At 41.9% G+C, this 21,654-nt stretch overlaps 2 protein-coding genes across 4 annotated transcripts; both read left to right on the forward strand.

Annotated features, from left to right (window-relative positions):
• The first annotated feature begins 434 nt into the window (after positions 1 to 434).
• Positions 435 to 10,997, forward strand: nmbr (neuromedin B receptor). The gene is made up of 5 exons (XM_077509817.1): positions 435 to 888; positions 7,458 to 7,599; positions 7,690 to 7,905; positions 10,464 to 10,702; positions 10,853 to 10,997. Exons 1-5 carry the CDS (start codon positions 506 to 508, stop codon positions 10,980 to 10,982), a joined length of 1,110 nt encoding a protein of 369 aa, XP_077365943.1. The 5' UTR covers positions 435 to 505; the 3' UTR covers positions 10,983 to 10,997.
• A 500-nt stretch (positions 10,998 to 11,497) lies between these two features.
• txlnba (taxilin beta a) lies at positions 11,498 to 21,322 on the forward strand. Of its 3 annotated transcripts, none has more exons than XM_077509814.1 (11): positions 11,498 to 11,607; positions 13,282 to 13,429; positions 13,491 to 13,578; positions 16,893 to 16,978; positions 17,050 to 17,178; positions 17,270 to 17,464; positions 17,522 to 17,641; positions 17,719 to 17,793; positions 18,866 to 18,958; positions 19,652 to 19,747; positions 19,819 to 21,322. In XM_077509814.1, exons 1-11 carry the CDS (start codon positions 11,498 to 11,500, stop codon positions 21,154 to 21,156), a joined length of 2,478 nt encoding a protein of 825 aa, XP_077365940.1. In that variant the 3' UTR covers positions 21,157 to 21,322. The 3 variants fall into 3 exon arrangements, with proteins under 3 accessions (XP_077365940.1, XP_077365941.1, XP_077365942.1); XM_077509815.1 differs by lacking the exon at positions 17,719 to 17,793 and adding an exon at positions 17,826 to 17,900; XM_077509816.1 differs by having other exon boundaries at positions 13,491 to 13,536.
• Positions 21,323 to 21,654: the final 332 nt, after the last annotated feature.

Here is a 21,654-nt window from a genome sequence, read left to right on the forward strand (position 1 = left end):
GAGCATGGCAAATGATTGACAACTCCTCAGTCACTCATCCTGTCTCTATTGCGCTGTGCTTTCTTACAAATCAAATTAGAGGTTCAAAATGGGCCAGAGAGGGAGAAGTTTTTTTTTTTTAATAGACCATTTTGCTCCCGTATTACACAAAGGGAATACTGACATTTGTAACAAATGGGACAAAAAGCCCCCCGCCCCCAACCTCCCTTTATCTTGATTGAGGATAATGAGGTCAATTGAGAATCAAGTAAATAGGATGAGAAGAGGTCAGATAGCCGATGAGGCGAGGTTACGTGAGAATCAGGACGATGATGATGGGGAATGGAGTTGTGTGATGAAGGTTGCTGAAGCAGCTTCCTTTCTCTCCGCGCGTGCGTCAGAGCCATAAAAAGGAGTCTTCCTCGCGGCGCGTCGTCACTCATCCCTGTGCCACACGCGCACGCCTCCAGCCAAGCACCGGCGCGCTTTTACGCGCGCGTCTTTGCGCATCTTTGGTCCAGTCCCGATGGACGACGACGACGTTGTGTCGCAACTCGGTGCGGAGACGCCCGGCGACAACTCGAGCGGGGAGCCGGGCGCGTACGCGGCGGTGCGCGTCGTCATGACCTCGGCGTACACGCTGATCGTGCTGGTGGGCGTGCTGGGCAACGTGACGCTGGTGAAGATCTTCGTGAGCACCAGCGCCATGAGGAGCGTGCCCAACATCTTCATCAGCAGCCTGGCGGTGGGCGACCTGCTGCTGCTCGTCACCTGCGTGCCGGTCGACGCCTTCCGCTTCTTCTCCGAGGACTGGATGCTCGGCGAGGCCGCGTGCAAGCTCCTGCCAGCCGTGCAGCTCACCTCCGTCGGCGTGTCCGTCTTCACGCTCACCGCGCTCAGCGCCGACAGGTAAAAGTGCACGTTCTCGTGCGCGGAACCTCTCCTCATCAGCTAACCTCGCTCAAGATCATCTCCTGTACTCCCCCCCCCACCCCCATTATCAGCATCATCACTGTCACCTATCCATCATGTGGAAAGGGACGCAAGTATCAACATGTAGCTTATTATTTATGTAAATATTATGTCTGCACACCCCTGGTCAAAAAATTATTTCTATACTGGCCGCATGACCAAATTGTTGTCCCCTCCCCCCCACAACATCAGTATCTATCTACCACTTTTTTTTTTCTAACTTTTACTAATAGGGCTGGGTATCGATTCCAATTTCCTCAATCGATTTGATTTCGATGGACAAGAGTCCAGTTCAATTCGATTAGATTTTTTTCTGATTCGATTCACTTCATATCGATTAATTGTAGCACTGTCACTATCGAATATTTTTAGGATCATTAATCCATCAGTTATTCAATCAATTAATCGACTAACCGGATTCATTTATATTTTGCATTAAACTGTATTACAAAAGCACATTTTCCCTGATTACTGTTTATTAACTAGTGATTGGTTTATTTCGTACTTCATATTGATATCGTTGCTTACAAAAAAAAAAAGAAAAAAAAAAGGTGTGGGTGGGGTGGTTGTGTTTTTCCCAAAGTAAAAACAGATGTTTGCAAATGTCTTAGTTTGATCAAAAACAGAAGATAATCGGGACTACAGAAAACAGCGAACAATTACTGTAGATATGTTGAAATCAGAGGATTTGGACAATTAAAAAAAAATAATAATAATTGCTCCAAGCGATTACTCAATTATTAAAATAGTTGTTGATTAATTTGAAAATCGATTACTTATTCATTAACTAATTATGACAGCTTTAATTATTTAACATCAATTCTTCTTAAATATAAATAATAACTCCACAAACATTAAATTACAAATTAAATTTTGCAGCAGCTGGTTAAATAATTTAGTTTATTCATGAAAGTAACACGTGCTATAGTGTTACACAAACATTGACATCTGCAAGGATGAGATGAAAATATTCTCACAATTGTAATTCAATAGTTGGAAATAAAGATTCTGATGTGATAAGTCAGGTCTTTCATAAATGTGAGAAAATACTTCTAAATTCATGTGAAGGGTAAATTTCAAGAAAACAGAAAGATGCAGAAAATTGGCGCTTAAAATGGTATTTTCTGGTGAATTTATGGGAAAAAGAGATCAAAATAATATTTACGAAATATACGTAATAATACACCTATTTTCACTATATTACTTATAAATGGCCTGAAGTGTGGTACAAATGCAACAAAATTAGCAAATTAGCAACAAAAATATTCAAGAGTAACAATCAGGAAATTTACTGGTTGCAAATGCACATAGATGAAAATTTTAGTTGCAGTCTTTAAATTTTAGTGGCAATTTAAAGCATTTAGGGGCAGTCTGGAGCCCTGCCAAGAGACAATTCGTAGTATGAAGATTACAAGAGTGGTTTTGAACTTCCAAAAGTCACCGGGGTTTTTTTTGGCGCGAAGTACAACACTGCTAATCAGCAAAAGAACGCCACATAAAGGCCAGGAGTCTACTCGAACAGCTGAACAGGGATCACCACCGCGAGTCACTTGCGTGATTTGTTTGGCACAGTTATACAGAAGCGTGCATAACTGTCAATATGGAGTCAACATTTGTGACTAGCAAATTATGTTTGAACGTACTTGTAGGCTAAATGCTAAAAACGGAGCATTGTTTTCCATAATGCTACAGCTATTGACTTGTGCATGTGCAAACCTCGTGGCATTACACGTTTGAACGTACTTGCAAATACGTCCAAACATATTTGCCAGTCAAAAGTATTGACTCCACATTGTCAGTGGCGAGCAAGATTCCGGAAGATAATCCACCATTTTCAACCGGGTTTAGCATAATTAGCCTTGCCAAGCGCATTTTACAATACTGACTGGGATTTGAACCCTGGTCCCTTGTGTCTAAAGTAGGGATAGACCGATTATCGGCCGGGCCGATATTTGGCATTTTGACAAATATCGGTATCTGCTTTTTTCTGAAGGCCGATAAAGCTGGTGTCTTACTGAGCGGTGAATGCTGGTGAATGTAGCGAAATTTAGGGTTTTCATCAGGATTTGTAAGGGTGCGAAGATCTTTTTTTAAAGGTTTTACAAACCATAACGAAAGTCCTAAATTAGCTATTCACATGCATTGGTTGCTCAAAAAGATAAAGGGAACTTTTCATTTATGGATTTATTTAAATTTCCACGTTATAAAAAAATAAATAAAAAATGATGCTAACACTGGAACCTCCCTATATTTTTTATATTTCTATATTTAGAAATTATTTTGAATTTTTGGAAAACTTTATTTAAAGTAGAAAACATTAGGGAAGTACTACCATCCATCCATCCATCCATCCATCCATCCATCTATCCAACCATCCATCCATCCATCCATCCATCCATCCACCCATCCATCCATCCATCCTTCCATCCATCCATCCATCTTCTTGACCGCTTATTCCTCACAAGGGTCGCGGGGGGTGCTGGCGCCTATCTCAGCAGCCAATCACAGGGCACACGAACAACCATCCACACTCACAAGCACACCTAGGGACAATTCGGAGTGCCCAATTAACCTGCCATGCATGTCTTTGGAATGTGTGAGGAGACCGGAGTACCCGGAGAAGACCCACGCGGGCACGGGGAGAACATGCAAACTCCACCCGGGAAGGTCGGAGCCTGGACTCGAACCGGAGTCCTCAGAACTGGGAGGCGGACGTGCTAGGGAAGTACTTGCTTAGGTTTTAATTTAGCTTAACACATGCTGATGACCCTGGAAGCTCCCTGTATTTCTTGGTAGAATTTTTAAACAAAGCTCTCAATTATTAATATGTTTAAAATTAAACGAAAAAGTAATTTTTAACTCATTTGCTCCCAAAAACGTATAATGTTCCATTTAAATGTTACCATGCTCTCAAAAACGTATTTATACGTTTTTCTTTTTTGTTTTGTTTTTTTGTTTTTTTAAATGCTAGAGCATACACAAGGCTTTGATGCAGCCTCTGAAAAGAAGATAACGGTTAAAGCAATGGTAGTTATTATAAAAACGGCCAGCAGGTGGCAGCAGAGTATAAGGGATCAACTAGGGCCATGTTGCAAAAGCTTCTTTTCCCCACTGTTTGAAACAGATTTGTCAATAATGATGAAAACTAGTTGTATTCTAATGCTAATTGCTGCAAAACTGAAACAGACAGAAATATACTTTTTTTTTTTTTTTCCTGTTGAAAGAGGAGACTAATCGTTCTTTTGGTAGGTTCCATGTTTTTATAGCAATAGAACACAATATTCTGTGGGCCTTGCAAAATCAGTCAAAATCCAGTAAAACAACCCGGGAGTAAAGGCGGTTGCTTCAGTGAAAAGGGTTGCGAGTGAATGAGTTAAAAATGTTGACACTAATATTGTCTCCTTTACTACAAATGAATATCGGCTCTAAATATAGGTTATCGGTTTCCTTGACTACTCATATTCGGTATTGAAAAAAAAAAACATCGGTCTATCACTAGTCTAAAGTCAGCAATGTTATTCACTGCTCCTTCCTTACTTCTTAAATTCTTGTCTCATTTTTGATGACCACTCAAGGCCATCGTGATGTTAGTCAGGATGGTGATACTTCCAGAGCACAATATTTTTTTGGGAATGTCAACGTACTGCTCACTTTCTCTAAAAGACAATTACAATATGATCATACTGACAGTTTAGTAGGAGTATTAAAAACAGTGATCATTTTCAACATTTCTTCATTGAGGTCTAAATATGAGGCTGTACAAAATAAATCCTGTTTGTCCGTTGAGGTGCTGGATTGAAATGTTTCATCAAGGATTTAATTGCGGCGTGTCGAGTGTCAATCGCGCCGTCTCCCCAAAGAAACGCTGACCTTCATCACTTCTCACCAGGCGCAAGATGAGATGTCATTTCCTGACGCGTCCCCCGCTATCGCACGATCCGATCCCGCCGACCACCTATCAAGGGCCGCGGATGCGCGCACCCAACATGCCCGTAATTAGCGATTAAGATCCTAATGAGCCAAACGTTGATGCCAGACGCCCTCCGAGCGGGAAGAGGAACAAACACAGAGCAGAAAGAGGCGTGACGAAGAACACGAGTGACAGATGAAGTGTCAGACCGACTTCTCCTCGGGGGACACCGTCGAGAACCGCAGGGGCGTCACCTATAGAGCGCTTTGACACTTTTTCCTCATCTTTGACGCTTTGATGACAATTTACTGAGGCATGACACACTCCAAGTGACCCCGGCGTGTCCGTTTGCTCATATTTAGTGACGGATTAGTTTGCGATGTTTTGTTGACATTTTGCAGATGTATTGGAGGAAACCTGTTTTTGTAGTTGCTATGTTCCTGAGGCCTCATTTCGTAACCCGAGGTAGAAGGTTCTCGCCAAGAATACATGTACCAACGTTTACATATTCAGGATACAAGAAAAAATATATACATGAAAATAAATCCCATGGGAACGCTCGTCTATGCACACTTCAGTGCAACTGGCGATGGAAATGAGGGCGCTAGTCATCCTGTCGTTTGGCAGGCCACTTTGTCAACCAATTGTAAGTATCTGAAAGTCGAGCGTAACAGGAAGTCATTTGCCGATGGCTCAGTCCCTCATCTGACCCTGATGGTCTTTAACGAGCCCATCAAGGTCTCTAACGAGCTCCTCGGGGAGGTGGGGGTGGGTGGGTGCAAATCTTCATCAGGATCACAACCAAGTAGTCCGATGACTCATCACTTGGTGTTTGCCTTTCTTTTTTTTTTTTTGGTCACTGCTAGATGGCTCCTCCCTTACTGTCATGAAAACGTGAAGAGTTTTAAAGACCTTTGTGTAGTTTGTGTGACAGAACATTTTTCCAAGTACTGTGAAGCATCCATCTTGTCCTTATGACAACCACACGTGATCATGTGATTGCTCATCTGCAGCAGAAATTGTGAAAAAAAAGTGATTGAGGTCTTTGGATTTCTCAAAGGTGCTGGTCCTAAACCCAGTAGGCTTGTAGTCTGGAAGGGCATCCGTCCATAAAACTCTATGACAGCATTTCAACCAAATTACATTGAAAAAGCTGCTCTTAGAGAAAAGTCACTTAGCTGAACCACCACCAGGTAAAAGAGCATTATTGGAAGTGTACTCAAATGTGTTTGTGTGTGTCTCAGGTATGTAGAAGTACAGACATTTATTTAAAAAAAAAAAAAAACAAAAAAAAAGTATTTTAATTAGCCTTAACAGTGGCCATACTGAGAAGACCATTATACTGTACATTTAAAAGCTAGCTAGCTAGCATTAGCTTGCAGCAAATAGTCCACTTCAAGATTTTCTATTAAAGCCCGTGGTTAACATATTTGGAATAAGGGGCGGGGTCTAAATCATATCTTTTTGCCTATGATGTCATAGGAAGTCCATATATTGGCATAAGGGGCGGTGTCTACACAGTCACACATGACCCAACTTGTTCAAACAATTTTCAACCTGTTCTCAGCCACCGGAAGTATGATGTCATGGAAAGTCCATATTTGGGCATACGGGGCGGAGTCTAAACATTCATGCTACGACATGTCCCAACTCTTCCAACAAGTTATACCGCCCATTGACTGGATGCCAGTCTCCAGTCACTTTCACAGATGTTATTGCTCATCAAAACACCGTAGAATTAAAAATTTAGACATACAAAAAGAACATATTTACTAAAAATATAGCATTGCGTAGCATCTACGCTAACGATAGATAATTCAAATGCTACTGACCACTTTGGCCTGCTCAATCAACGGCAATCTTCTTCAACAAGCAATCATCAGTCATGAAGGCTTTAACAGCTTCTTAAATCAACTTTATCTATTTGCTCAACTTTCCCAACGAAGAATGATGACGAAAAGCAACCAGCTCCAAAGGAAAAAGACAATGAGGGGTTAGGGTTCAGAAAATAGGTGAGCTGGGATTGGTCGTTGGCTGAGCAACTGTGATGTCATCTTCAGTCAACAGCAAGTGGCAAAATGGCTGCCCCCTGAGATGGAGAAAAACGGTCCCCAATGCTTGTCTATGGCTGTGTCATTTTACGGAACCGCTGTAAGCCCGCAACTTCCGGTTTAACATGTCAAAATAAAAGCATCATATTGAAAAAGGAAATAAAGATGGCAGCATTTACACAAGTCTCAACTTGTTCTCGAACATATCCCAACTTGTTCTCAGCCACCGGAAGTATGGCATCATCAAGTCCATATTTGGGCATAAAGGCGGGATCACAATGAGCTTTTTTTTTTTCTTTTTTTAAATCACTCATTCATACATACACAAGCTCACTTCATGTAAGCCACATGGGTCTCCCAGGCAGGGGAGCGAACCCACGCCAACCGGCACCAAAGACAAAGGATCACAATGAGCTCAATGACCTTCATTGCTAGAACATGTCCTGACTTGTTCTGAATCACCGGAAGTGTGATGTCATAGGATGTCCATATTTGGGCATAGGCACGCTCAATGACCTTCACTGCTATGACATGTCTCAACTCAGGTACAAGGCCATCGTGAAGCCCATGGACATCCAGGCATCCAGTGCCGTTTTTTGGACGTACGTGAAGGCCGCCGCCATCTGGCTGCTGTCCATCCTGCTCGCCATCCCTGAGGCCGTCTTCTCCCAGGTTGTCACCATGCAGGTAACACATGCTAACGCTAACACCAGACCAGGTGACACCATCACGTCAGACATTTGACCTTTCTTTATTCTGTCATCTCCACCCTCTCAGGGTCAGAGTGGCAACGAGAGTGTGACCTTCCTCAATTGCGTGCCGTACCCTCTGTCCGACCAGACGCACCCCAAGGTCCATGCCGTCATGCTCTTCCTGGTCTACTTCCTGTTCCCGCTGGCCATCATTTCGGTGTACTACTACCGCATTGCACGTACGCTCATGCGCAGTGCGCGTGACATACCAGGGGAGGTCAGCGAGCACACCAAGAAACAGGTCAGACTTTTTGATGATGATCGTGATACACATACAGACTCATACACTTAAAGTGGAAGTCAACGATAAACATTTCTTGACAACAATATGTTATATAATGTCTAAACATGACATTCTGATTAATATTTGTGGAATATGAGTTAAGCAGCAAAATCCCGCCGTTTTTCTCCATCTCAGGGGGCAGCCATTTTGCCACTTGCTGTTGACTGAAGATGACATCACAGTTGCTCAGCCAACGACCAATCCCAGCTCACCTATTTTCTGAACCCTAACCCCCTAACCCTAACCCTGAGCCAGACCTGAGCAACTGTGATGTCATTTTCAGTCAACAGCAAGTAGCAAAACGGCCGCCTTCTGATATTGCTGCTTAACTCATATTCCACTAGCACAATATTAACCAAAATACCATATTTAGACTAGTGGGGCTGCATAGAACATACTATTGTCAATATTTTATTTTGAGTTCCAGTTTTAATATAAACACTGGGTCATGAAACCTCTTATGCAAGGCTGACACATGCACGACTTTTGGTCACGATCTTGTCGTGGCAAGTTGTGCCATTTTGGGGCACGAACTGGGAGGTTCCCGCACTGTTCACGCATAGTTCACGACGACTTGTGAATCCCCGCAAAAATACTTTCGCCTTGACTCTATCTACAAATGTCACCCCGAAAGTGACGGTTCGCACCTCGAACTCACCATCCATCACATACACACACACACACACACACACACACACACCCCCCCCCCCCCACACACACACACACACACACATCCCTATCCACAGACACATAGACTCACACAAACTTATAAATACACTCAGACACAAACAAGCACACACATCTACCAGCAACACCCGTGTTGATGACGATGAAGACACGAGCACTTGAGGAATATTTATGATAGGGCGACCTTTCAAAGGCGTCTCGTCCCAGCTCATCTTTTTATTCCTTCAACTCCTCATGTGACCTCCAGATGTCATCTTTAGCCTCCGGCGCGACACAAAAACAAACGGAAACAGCCAGGAAGTCGAAGGGGAGGAGTTAAGAGCACGTCAATAGGTTGCGTTCTTATAAAGCGCGTTGTGACAGCTAAGGCTGTTTGAAAGCGCTTTATAAATAAAGATGACTTGACTTGACACCAGGAGGTCAAAAGGTGCTGAGGTGAGCGGCGACCACTCATGTTTTGTTTTTTTTTGTGGACGGGCAGCAACCCGTCAATGACATACTGCCACCTTTCTTGCAACAAGCACATACGATGACATGAAATAATTGCAATGGTGACCACTCACATATTGTAGTTGCAAGTCAAAGTATATAAGTCTTAAGTCAAGGTGCCGCGAGTCAGTAGCAACCTGTCCTGATTGGTCCAACCAGAATCAGAGCGATTTTATTTAGATCATTGCCATTGAGCCGCCTCTGCGAGCAAACGACAAACGGGTGAAGAGAAAAGAAGCGACAATAAAGCGGGCCAAAATCCAGATGTTAGCGGGAAGGCAAGGCAAGAGACAAATGGCATACTAGAAGTGGTTTAACGACCTGCAGTCACACAGGTCCCAAGCCACTGTGGCAAAAATCAAGCCGGTCATCTGGAGGCTCGATTAAATTTCAATCAAGACAAGGCAAGTCAAAATGTTGGTTAAGTAAGACCAAGGTCAAGGAACCGGTTTAAGCCCACTACTTTTCAGTCTGAGTTAAACGGTAAGAGACAAATCCACGTGGTGGGTTTTCTACGCACAAGACAGTCTTAGTAGTAGAGAAGGAGAAGTCCTACAAAAGGTAGCTTGAAAGGAGATCTAACTCCTAGTAAACATAAAGAGGGTTATAAAGTTGAAATATCGTGATTGCTCAAAGACATTACAGATCGTGCACAATATGGCTGGAACAACTGAAGAGTTGAAATGCAAAAGCAGACATCTCCAATTGATTGGGAATTGGATAAAATTAGTTGGGGTTTTTTCCTGGTTCCATCAATCTCACCCACCAATGACTTTCAATGAAATCATCTCCCTTGGACTGTTTGACACAATTAGCATATTTGACACTCGCTTTCAAGGCCAACCGAAACATTATTAGCAGCCAGGCAATGAGAAGAAAGGGGCGAAGATCTGTTTCAGGACACACGTGATGAGTTGGTGATGAAGTACAAGCAAGTGATTGCCTTCAATAACGATGATGCGAGTTGCAGCAAAAGGTTTACCGCACTTGTCGGTTTCTCAAATAAAACCTTTATTTTTGACACATTTTTCATAGGCATTGTTTGGTTTTGTAGGGTTCGTTGATGCAACATGATGGGCCGGCTGCTAGTACACTTGGCTCGGATTTAGCGGTAGAACTTATTAACGTGAGGAAGGCATCGGGTGTGTGAGAGAAAATGAAAACGTTAACATGGATTTCTGGAGTGACTAGAAAAGACTTACAAGTCTCAAAAACGTAAAACTGGTGACATAAGTGTGACTTGTGAGTCACATGACAAGCCTCCCTCCTCTGCTGCGAACACGATGCTAATAATGCACAAACGGCTAAAGCTAGCAGCTAACGCGATGCTGCCCCCGCAGATGGAGACGAGGAAGCGCCTGGCCAAAATCGTGCTGGTCTTCGTGGGTTTATTTGCACTGTGCTGGCTCCCCAACCACATCCTGTACCTGTACCGCTCCTTCCACTACCAGCAGACGGATCTGTCGCTAGCTCACTTGCTGCTAACGCTGCTAGCTCGCGTCCTGAGCTTCTCGTCGTCGTGCGTCAACCCGTTCGCGCTCTACCTGCTCAGCGACAAATTCCGACGACACTTCAACAGGTTTGGACGCCGACAGGTCACGTGTACACGTTACACAAATCATTCTATACAATTTTTCCACCTGCCTCCATGTGACATTGACGTGATGCTAAAGACTCAAGCTAACACTCTGTGTTCATGTGTATGTGCGTTTTTGTGTGTGTGTATCAGTCAGCTACGATGCGGCGGCAGTGGCGTGAGTCTCGAACATCAGGCGAGCTACCTGTACAGCACGTCACACATTCGTCTGACCTCCATCAAAAAGGCCACACCCACCGTAGGCAACAGGCAGGATGTGTGACCAACAAGCAGGATGTCGCTTGAAGGCCATGTTGCGTGATGAAGGAAGTGATACTTTCCTTTATGTGGAGAAAGTCTTACTTGGAAGGGATGAATTCACTCACTCATTCATTCATTCATTCATTCATTCATTCATTCAATCATGTTGACAGTAGTGTCCTCAGGTAGCCATCTTTGTTTGGTGATGTTACTGTTATGTGTCAACTCTAATAAAAGCGCACAAACCTGTCTTTTACCCTGATTGCGGCCACATCCCCTTCTCCAAGGGAGGTCGGCACCTGCCGTGAGAGGCTTTGACACTTTAGCTAGATGCTGCCACCAAGTGGTCGCCACTGGAGTTGCAATGATGAAATTGGACCTTCGCCACTTCATAGGTGACTATAAAGTGACGTCATCAATCCTCAACATGATTAACTCTGATCAAAGATTTTATCATCTGGTTGAAAATTTACTACGTTATTTATTTATTTTATTTTTTTAACCCTTTGACGTCAAACTGATGGCTGCGAGGCCAGAATGTGGGCGGAGCATAAATCAGATTATTTTGGGTGTTCAGCTGTTGTCGTCATTCTCCTCATCATCTTCATCTTCATCGCTCTCTTGGACGCCTTTGCTTCTCTCACCCGGTAAGTTTTCGTTTGACGTCAACTCGCTAGCAAATATCTTAAATACGTACAAATGACTTTTGATGGGCAGCTGAGAAAATGACGAAACTTTTACTGTATATTGATGACAATCATAAGTGTGTGTAGTGAGAGAGTGTCTCGAAATCTGTCCATGTGTGTGTCTTTTCAAAGCAAAAGTAGAGTAGATACATAATTTCGTAATATAGCTACATATTTACAGTTGAAGTCATCATGTACGGTATTGGATGATTTTATATATATTTAGTGCATATATATTATGTATATACATGATATAGTATGTACTTTTTGTAGCGGACAAACAGCCGCAGCTGTCGTGTTACGTTCTTCAGCACAACACGTTTCCTAATTTAGCTCGGCACTTGCTTGCCACTGTGGCCACTGTGGCTCATCTAAAGCTGTTGTATCATCCTGTCAGATGAGATTTATTCGGTATGTGACAGGAAATATGAAGCGCTCCTTCACTTACAAACTATTGGCTGTTGGAAAATTGCAGTTGTTTGTTTACATTCAAATGAAGGCAGCCAACTCGAGTGATGATTTACACACTGCGATGATCACATGATTACAATTTCAGCATCATACTTGGCGCAGCCTCAAACCTGTGACCTCCCGAGTGCCAAAGGTCAATGTGAAGGGAGCTCTTCTCAGATGGTTTCGATTGAAAATAGGTTATTTTATTTATTGTGGTTTATGTTTTAGCGTCCTATTTAGAGGTTTTTTAGGCTGTAGTACTAACTTTGTGGATGTTAGCATTAGCATCCCATGAGTTTGCATCACGTGTTAGTCGATTGTTTATTAGTGTTGCAATGTTTTTTTGATCATGTTTGTGTAACTAATTGGTAAAAAAATATCAATAAAAACTCAAACTTCTTTTTCAATATTTATTTAGTTTACAGTACCATGTTTTTAAACCACTAAGCAGCACATCATCCCTTTAGCTGTGGGTGAGTCATGAAACATCTCTGTCCACTTTCACACTGCAGTCTACACTTCTGTAGGACTGATTGCTTTACTCAACTCTCAACTCAACTTTATTTATAAAGTGCTTTAAAAACAGGCATCGCTGTATACAAAGTACTGAAACATAAATCGGTTGTGCAGTAAAGAATAAGGTAACAAAACAAGAAGAAAGCAAATATTTTGAAGTGAGTATACAAGTTTTTTTTTTTTTTTTTTTACAAGTAAATAAATTTTACAGCTTGTATTACTAACTTCGTAGATGTTAGCATCCCATGTGTTAGCATCACATCTTCATCAAATGTTTATTAGCATTGCGTTAATATGGTTAGCATGTTAGCATCAGCAACTAGTCCAGGGTGTCCCCCGCCTACTGCCCAGAGCCAGCTGAGATAGGCGCCAGCGCCCCCTGCGACCCTTGTGAGGAATAAGCGGTCAAGAAAATGGATGGATGGATGGATGGATGGATGGATGTTAGCATCAGATAAGAAACTGTTTAGCATCTTTGCGTCCTATTTAGCGGTTGTTTGGCTTGTATTACTAAAATAGTGGATGTTAGCATCCCATGTGTTAGCCTCACAGGTTAGTGCCGATAGTGGTTCATCAATATATTTAGCATATTAGCATCTGATAAACAACTGTTTAGCCGTTTAGTATGTTTTGCATTTCAGTCAAATGATATGTCCTATTTGCTAGCGCCCCCGTGAGGATGGAGACGTCGGTGAAAGCCACTCAGGTGCTAGCGCCCCACCCACAAAATGAGCTGGCTCCGCCCTCCGTGACCGATGACCCCATGGACGAGATCAGCAGGAGGCTGAAAGAGATCATCAGCAGTAACGCTCAGGTTAGCCATCGCGGCGTTAACGTCACGTTTGTCAAAGTGTGATGTTGTGTGACCATTTCAGGTGGAGGTGGACACACATGATGACATCACTCCAAGCGTCCAATCAGGTGTGACGTCAGAGTCACGTGACATTGACATCGTTTCTATGGGTGGATCTCATTTCTCTCACTTTGCTCGCTTTTCGATCCTTTGAAAGCAATCTGGAAAAAATTATGACGCTGGAGAGGAACTTCTGTGTCATTTTGATGTTTCGAGTAGCTTAGGACATGGGTGTCCAAACTATGCTCCGGGAGCCATTTGTGGCCCACCATCCATTTTCAGTGGTCTGCGGCATTTACTAAAATTGACATTTGACACGGCCCGCAAGGCTAGCTAACTTTTGGCCTTGTATCCTTGAGCAGAAATCTGTTATGTCGCTGTTTATCAAGTTAATTTGATGTCAGGGTTACCTGTTTGACATCTATTAAACACGACACAAAAAGGAGAGAAGACACTCAGTTCAGAGCTCGCAAGGAGAGGGAATGATACAATTCACTCCTTCACTTATTTGGTTTTCCACGCCCTTTCCATGCTCCTAGTTACATGGGTGTTCCAACCCTAAAAATGCAAATGCAAGGCATAGTTGGAACATATGGAAGACCAAAAGTGCCAACATTAAATAAATAAATGCACCATTAAATAATTAAATAAAAGTGTCATTAATTAATTAAATGTGTCATTAATTAATTAAATGTGTCATTAATTAATTGAATGTGTCATTAATTAATTAATTTCAGTGATTATTTATTTATTTATTTATATATTAATTTACTTCTTTATGTATATATTTATTTATTTATATATTTATTTATTTATATATTTATTTATTTATATATTTATTTATTTATTCATTTATTTATTTCTCTATTTAATTATTTCATGGTCGCTGTTTTGCGGTGTTTCGTGAATTTATTTTATCTGTCAAGCTCGCCCGTCAAAGTTAGTGGGCGGGGCTGAGGCCTGATTCACTCAAATCTTGTCTAAGCGACTGCTTCGGTCTGAAGTGGTTGTCAACATGGCGGCTATGGTGATAGATATTTTGCTGATATAGAGTGATCGAGGCTTGTCGTTGTGCAAAACCAACATCAAAATAAAAGCGATATTTCTTTTATTTCGATAAAGTACAATTTTGCCTTGTAGGCGTTTCCATTGAAGAGTAATTTGCTTCTGAGGCGTAGTTCTCGTAATGTCCCGTCTCAGCTCTCGCGAGATCTCGCAGTTCATGTAGGCGGTCGCATCATGCAACGTCACGAGAATAAATTGTTTGCGTGTTTTAGACTTGATACATTTAAGGGATTTTAAATATATCTCAAATTCTATTAGAAAAAATATTATAGATAGATGCAGGGAGATTTAAGAAGTCTTGTTTATGATGCCTGGAAACAGCAGTGGCGCGGGCAGCAAGTCAAACAGCGACATCTGCTGGCTTTTAGGTACACACGTTTGGAATGTGATAGAGTTTACTGTTTGTATGTTGTTAATTTAATGTTTTAATTGTTTTCGTATGTTTGATTTGTATTCCATGTTGGCGACAGCAGTTTTCATTGCAGCGATTTTTTTAAGTGCTCTCAAAATAAAGTTGAGCTGAATTTAAATTTGCTACCATTGTTAGTAACGTTTTACATACATAAATGCAAATTTTGTTTTGTGTGTGTATTTTTATTTTTTTTTGCAATGTTTTGATCGCTTTGGTGATGTTTGTTGTTGGACTTGCAGCAGTTGTTCAATGGAGCATTTTGCACCGTTGTGGCCTCTCGCTGAGCCACTGATCCTGTACTTCCTTTTCTCCGTAACGGGGCGGAGTCACATGACTAGTAGGAAATGCGGGGGGAAAAAAAGTGTTTCCGTTAAAATTTTGCGAAGAACTACAATTGCAGCACGTCTCAAAAAGCACCTAATGAAAGCGTAAATCTAATGTCTAATGGAAATGCACCTACAGTATTTAGGTGAAAAGCGCCACCCAGCCTATCAATTGTGTTTACTAGCTACGAACACTGCATCAATTGACTATTCTGAAATGGATTTGCCTTGACTTGATGAGCAGGTTGACCAATCAGGTGTTAGGACCCGCCCACTAACTTTGACGGGCGACCTTGACAGATAAAATAAATTCACGAAACACCGCAAAACAGCGACCATGAAATAATTAAATAGAGAAATAAATAAATGAATGAATAAATAAATATATAAATAAATAATCACAGGGAAATTAATTAATTAATGACACATTTAATTAATTAATGACAGTTTTATTTAATTATTTAATGGTGTATTTATTTATTTAATGTTGGCACTTTTGGTCCTCCATAGGCACACAGTGTACTTGTTTGTCAATCGTGTTGTGCATTGTGAGTGGAAGATTGCTGAGTACTTGTGGTCAAGTTTGCAATCATTTCTTAACAGAAAACAGGCTACCTCAGCAGACTGGCTCGAACCATTCTGCTGCGTTAGATGTTGTGGTTCTTCAGCTTTTTGACTTATCTTCAAATAGCCAGGCTATATGAATGTGAGTGGGAACAGAGCAAAGCATTCTTCATTGCAAGCAGAAGCAATTCTTCTTTGCGAGCAAAGCAGTCTTCATTGCAAACAGAAGCAGTTCTTCATTGTAGCAAATATATGATAAGATAACATATATGGCTAGTAGGGGTGTTAAAAAAAATCAATTTGGCAATATATCGCGATACTACAGCACGCAATTCTCGAATCGATTCAATAGGCAGCCGAATTGATTTTTTAACATCCATTTTTGATGAAAAAATATTCAACAAAACGTCTAACTTTCACACCTTAAGCATGGAAGAATGTTATATTAATGGAACATTTAGCCTTACTATTTTATTTCAATGCTGTTCTAACATGAAAAAGGTTACAACCAGTTTGTTAAATACAGTGGCTCACAGTTATAACACTGAAGTTTGAGATCAATAAATAATACATTTTCATACAAATCTTACAGTGTACATGTACAAGTTTACTGAATGGTATTTTCTAAATTGAGTAAAAAAAAATCATAACAATTGACTTGTAAATTCATATCGGGATTAATCGGTATCGAATCGAATCGTGACCTATGAATCGTGATACGGATCGAATCGTCAGGTACTAGGCAATTCACACCCCTAATGGCTAGGCTATGTAAATGTGAGGGCAAAGCAAAGCATTCTTCATTGCAAGCAGAAGCAGTTCTTCATTGCAGCAAATGTATGAAAAGTTATTATTTACAATTATTCCTACACTTGAAAGTAAACAAAATATAATTGCTTGCTTGATTTTAGTAAATTAAAGTCATTTTGCTGTATGTGGCCCTCAACAAAGAAGTTTGGACACCCCTAGCTTAGAAGAAATGACAATCGCCTGTTCTTATTGGCCCAATTGCGGTTGTCATTTCTCACTGATGTCGTTGTTCCGATGGATGTTGTTGTAGAGGTTTGTTGCGTCGCAGACAGTCTGAGCGCTTTGTCATCTCCTGAGGAAAAACTTGATCACTTGATGAGGAAACACGCTGAGCTGGTGAGTTTGGACTTCCTGTTGGAGCTTCTGCCAATCTTCCACTGTCAATTAACGTGTGTACGTGTGTGTAGTTGTTGTGCGAACGTGGCGAGCAGAGGGTGGTTCAAGGTCTACGTGACAACATTTGCATCCTGCAGGCCGAGCGAAGCAAACTGGAAAGTTTGTGCAGAGACGTCCAGGACCACTACTACACACTCCGGGTGCACAGCACACACACACTTGCCAAACTTTGACGTACCACGCTAAGTGTGATGCTAGCATGCTAATGTCCAACTTGGCCCCTGGGACCAGGACGAGGCCCTGCGCAGGTGCCATGAGGACGAGGAGAAGCGGTCGGACATGGCCGCCCACTTCCAGACGTCGCTCACAGAAATCCAGACGCAGATCGAGCAGCACAGCGCCAGGAATGAAAAACTGTGCGAGGACAACGCCAAGCTGAGTCAAAAACTGCACTCGCTGCTGGAGCAGTGTCAGCGCAGAGAGGAGGTAAGACAAAACGACGACAACGGCGCAGTGACCCAGCTCATTACTCCGTGTGTGTAGAGTTTAGAGAAGATCAACCACCACCGCGACCTCCAACAGCAGCTGACCTCGGCCAAGCTGGATCAGGCTAACGCGCTGCTGGCGGAAGCGCAACAGAAGCACCATCGCGAGAAGGAATACGTGAGTGGGCTTCGGCCTCGGCTGACGGCGCTTTGTTTTGTGTGTCTGTGAGTTTGTGCCGTGTCGCCACGCCGCAGCTGCTGGCCGAGGCGGTGGACAAAACCCGGAAGTGCTTCACCATGAAGGAGGAGGAACTGAACATGAAGAAGAAGGTAAATAAGACACGTTTGCTCTCTTTCACCAGCTGCTGCGCGAGGCGGCTGAGTGGAAGCTGCAGACGCAAACGCTACGCCAACACGCCGCCGTCACGCACGCGCAGGTGATTACGCACGCAGACGACACGGCCACTTATAGCCTCCGGGACGCTGTCGCCAGTAGCCAAAACCGGCCTCCTGAAAAGGGCTTCGGAATACGGACAGATGCCACAAGATGGCGCCAAAGAAATGCAGCAACTGCGGACAGTCGAGCCGTCGCTCGGTCCAGTTTTTGCTTTGCCAAAGTTTGTCGGTGACTTTTATATCATACATAGAGTTATAATACGTTGGGATTTTTCATTATAGTTTGTTTTTGTTTGGTTTAGAATTCTGTTGTCGTTTTTTAGTTCATTTAGTTTTGTTCTTATTAGTTTTATTATTATTTTTTTAATGTATGTATTATTTGTCAGGCACAAGATAAAGGTATTGTGTAATAAAGTAAAGTAAAATACATTTGTCAAGCGACTATCTCAGCTTCATTCTGTACAGACGTACAGCAATACTGAAATAAAGCTTGAAAGCCATGTATAATATTAATTGACGAGTACTAAAACATAGGACATTTTTTGCTATAATAAAAGTTAGTTTTAGTTAGTTATTTAGTTATGGTTCTAGATGTGTTTTTTTAAAGCACTTAAAAAAATATTTAGCGAAAGAAAATGTTCGCCAACAGTAGTTTTAATGGCTTTCCTTAAGACAACTTCATGTTAATATTTAAACAAGGCAAAAATAGTGAATATCTCCAAAAATCAGTAACTCGTCTAATGTGCAAATAGCCAATAGATGGGGGGAACACTGTCGACTTCATCACGTTGACTTTCAATAATCAAAATACTGTATAAAGTTTGCAATGAAGTATACACATATATTTTAATTCACAAGCGCTGTATAAGCATACATGCTAGTTAGCGTCAACCGTCAAACATGCTGGTAATTTTTTTAAAATTATGTTTCGTTTATTCCTCAAAAATGTTGTACCTTGAAATGTGTGACCTTGTGATGACCTCTCCATGACCTTGTCGCCCTGCAGTTGGCGCTCTACTCCAAAAAATTTGACGAGTTCCAGACGACGTTAGCAAAGAGCAACGAAATCTACGCTCGCTTCAAGAACGAGATGGAAAACGTACGAGATTTGTGTGTTTGTCCTCGTGTATTGTTGACATCTGTTGTCATGCGAGTAATTAAGAGCAGAATGCCAGCATCTACTTTTGTAGAAAAAAATATAATTATCAATAAAATAATACATTTGCGCTAGTTGACATTTACCCCCAATTTGAATAAAAAGGGACCAATACATTAAAGAATTAGTTTGCTTGGTGTTTGTTTACTTGGTCTTCAGAGCTTGTGACATTTATGCAAGAAGAATTTATTAACTAAACTTCGGATGACATATAAAGAATAACTGCAGTATTATGACAAATGGAAGAATAGATTAAAAGATGCAGTGGTATGAACTTTAGATCTCGAAATGAGTGCCAGCTATGGAAGACCGGACAGCATCTGAGATTTAGGAGGTCATTTATGCTGCGCTAAATTTATACACCACAAATAGCTTGGACTCGCGTGTTGATGAGGATTAAATAGAGTTGGCATCTGGGATGTAAATTGAGAAATTGTAAATAGTGTGTGTGTGTGTGTGTGTGTGTGTGTGGGTGTGTTTGAGCGTATCTGTCTTCAGATTAACATAGACTTGAACAAGTCTGAAGTTGTGCAAGACCCTATAGCTTTATTGTTTATTATTTACTATTGTGGAGTTGCAGTGATGTCATCGTTTTGTAGTTGCCTTTGACCTTGTGCACTTCTGTTTGTCGATAAGATGTCTGAGAAGATGAAGAAGTTGGAGAAGGAGTCAAACGTTTGGAAGCTGAGGTTCGAGAATTGCAACAAAGCTTTGACGGACTTGTTGGAGGAGGTGAGTCGCGTTAGCACAATTAGCACGTTAGCTTGTCTCCCTCTCACGTGACCGCGGTCCTGTTCCTGCAGAGGAGCGAGAAGGGCAAAGAGTACGAAGTTTTTGTGGTGACCATCCACAAGCTGGAGAAGTTGTGTCGAGCTCTACAGGATGAGAGGAAAGCTCTGTATGCTAAAATCAAAGAAGTCCGCCGGGACAATGCCGAGACCTCCCCCAAGGCAGAGCCTGCGCGAGACAACCACGACGATGTTGCTGAAAATGACGCCAACGATGAGGACGGCATCATGACGGACGAGATGCGGCGCCTGAGGGCCGAGCAAGAAAAACTGCAGGAGTTTGCGGAGTCCTTGCATGCGTCTCACAGCACCGGACTGGAAAAGGAAGTGGACTCATTGGACCTGGAGAGCCACTTGGAAAACCTGGATGATGACCTCGTTCCGGCCGCGTTTGGGCATTTCAACAAAACTCAGCGTCCACGAGAACAAAACCACCAATCGCAGCCAGAACCAGAACCAGAACCGGAGGTAAAACAAGCAACAGAACCAGAAATGAAACCAGAACTAGAAGTTAAACTGGAGGTAAAACAAGAACCAGAAGTTAAACTGGAAATAAAAGAGTCAGAAGTTAAACCAGAACTAGAAGTTAAACCGGAAATAAAACAAGAACTAGAACCAGAAGTGAAATCAGAACCAGAAATTAAACCAGAACCAGAAGTTAAACTGGAAATAAAACAAGAACCAGAAGTGAAACCAGATCCAGAAGTTAAACCAGAAATAAAACAAGAAACAGAACCAAAGGTTAAACCAGAATCGGAAATGAAACTTGAACCAAAAGTTAAACCAGAACCAGAAGTTAAACTGGAAATAAAACAAGAACCAGAAGTGAAACCAGATCCAGAAGTTAAACCAGAAATAAAACAAGAAACAGAACCAAAGGTTAAACCAGAATCGGAAATGAAACTTGAACCAAAAGTTAAACCAGAACCAGAAGTTAAACTGGAAATAAAACAAGAACCAGAAGTGAAACCAGATCCAGAAGTTAAACCAGAAATAAAACAAGAAACAGAACCAAAGGTTAAACCAGAATCGGAAATGAAACTTGAACCAAAAGTTAAACCAGAACCAGAGGTAAAACCGGAACCAGAAGTTAAACCGGAACCAGAAGTGAAATCAGAACTGCACACAAAACCAGAACCAGAAGCCAAATCAAAAGCAAAAATGAAATCAGAACCGGACTCGGGTTCCTCTTCAGAAGTCATGACTGAGGTCAAAGTGTTGACCTCGACAAATGACCTCCAGCAGGCAGGGGCCGACACCCCTCCCACCATGGAGACTACACCCCCTGCACTGGGACCCCCCATGAAGGAAACCAAGAGAAACAAGAAGAAGAGGAACAACAGGAACCAATAGTTTTTGTGTGTGCATGAAGCTGCAATGTGTCCAAAGGTCCATTGGAGGGCGCTGTTGTACTGAACAAGAGACTGCCACTTGATGGAGACGCCAGGAGAAGAAAAGGAAATTCTTTCTTCTTCTTGTAACTTTAAAGTGAATTCTGATAAGATCAAATAACAATAAGTCGTCTAAATAAAACATTTTATTTGTTTGACTTTTGATAAATGTAACTTTTTCTTCAAAGCAGAGAGGTTCCCTGACTTTTTTGTTCCAACCAATCACAGAACAAAGTAATGATAGCAAATTTGAAATGTCATTGGCTAAAGAAACAGGAAGCTTGAGGTCTCATACAGGTGGACGTGACCGATCGTCAAGACAATTTAGATTGACCCGCGCAACGCGTCAATTTTTGGTCCAATTGGACTGCAGGTCGTCGGTGAAAATTGCGGCGAACGCCAATGTTGCCATTTTCCTTCAAACGTGTCCTCGACTTCCAAGCGGGAACACTGCGTGCCG

The sequence above is a fragment of the Festucalex cinctus genome, chromosome 21 (genome assembly GCF_051991245.1).
Source record: "Festucalex cinctus isolate MCC-2025b chromosome 21, RoL_Fcin_1.0, whole genome shotgun sequence".
In the NCBI taxonomy this organism is placed as follows: Eukaryota; Metazoa; Chordata; class Actinopteri; order Syngnathiformes; family Syngnathidae; genus Festucalex; species Festucalex cinctus.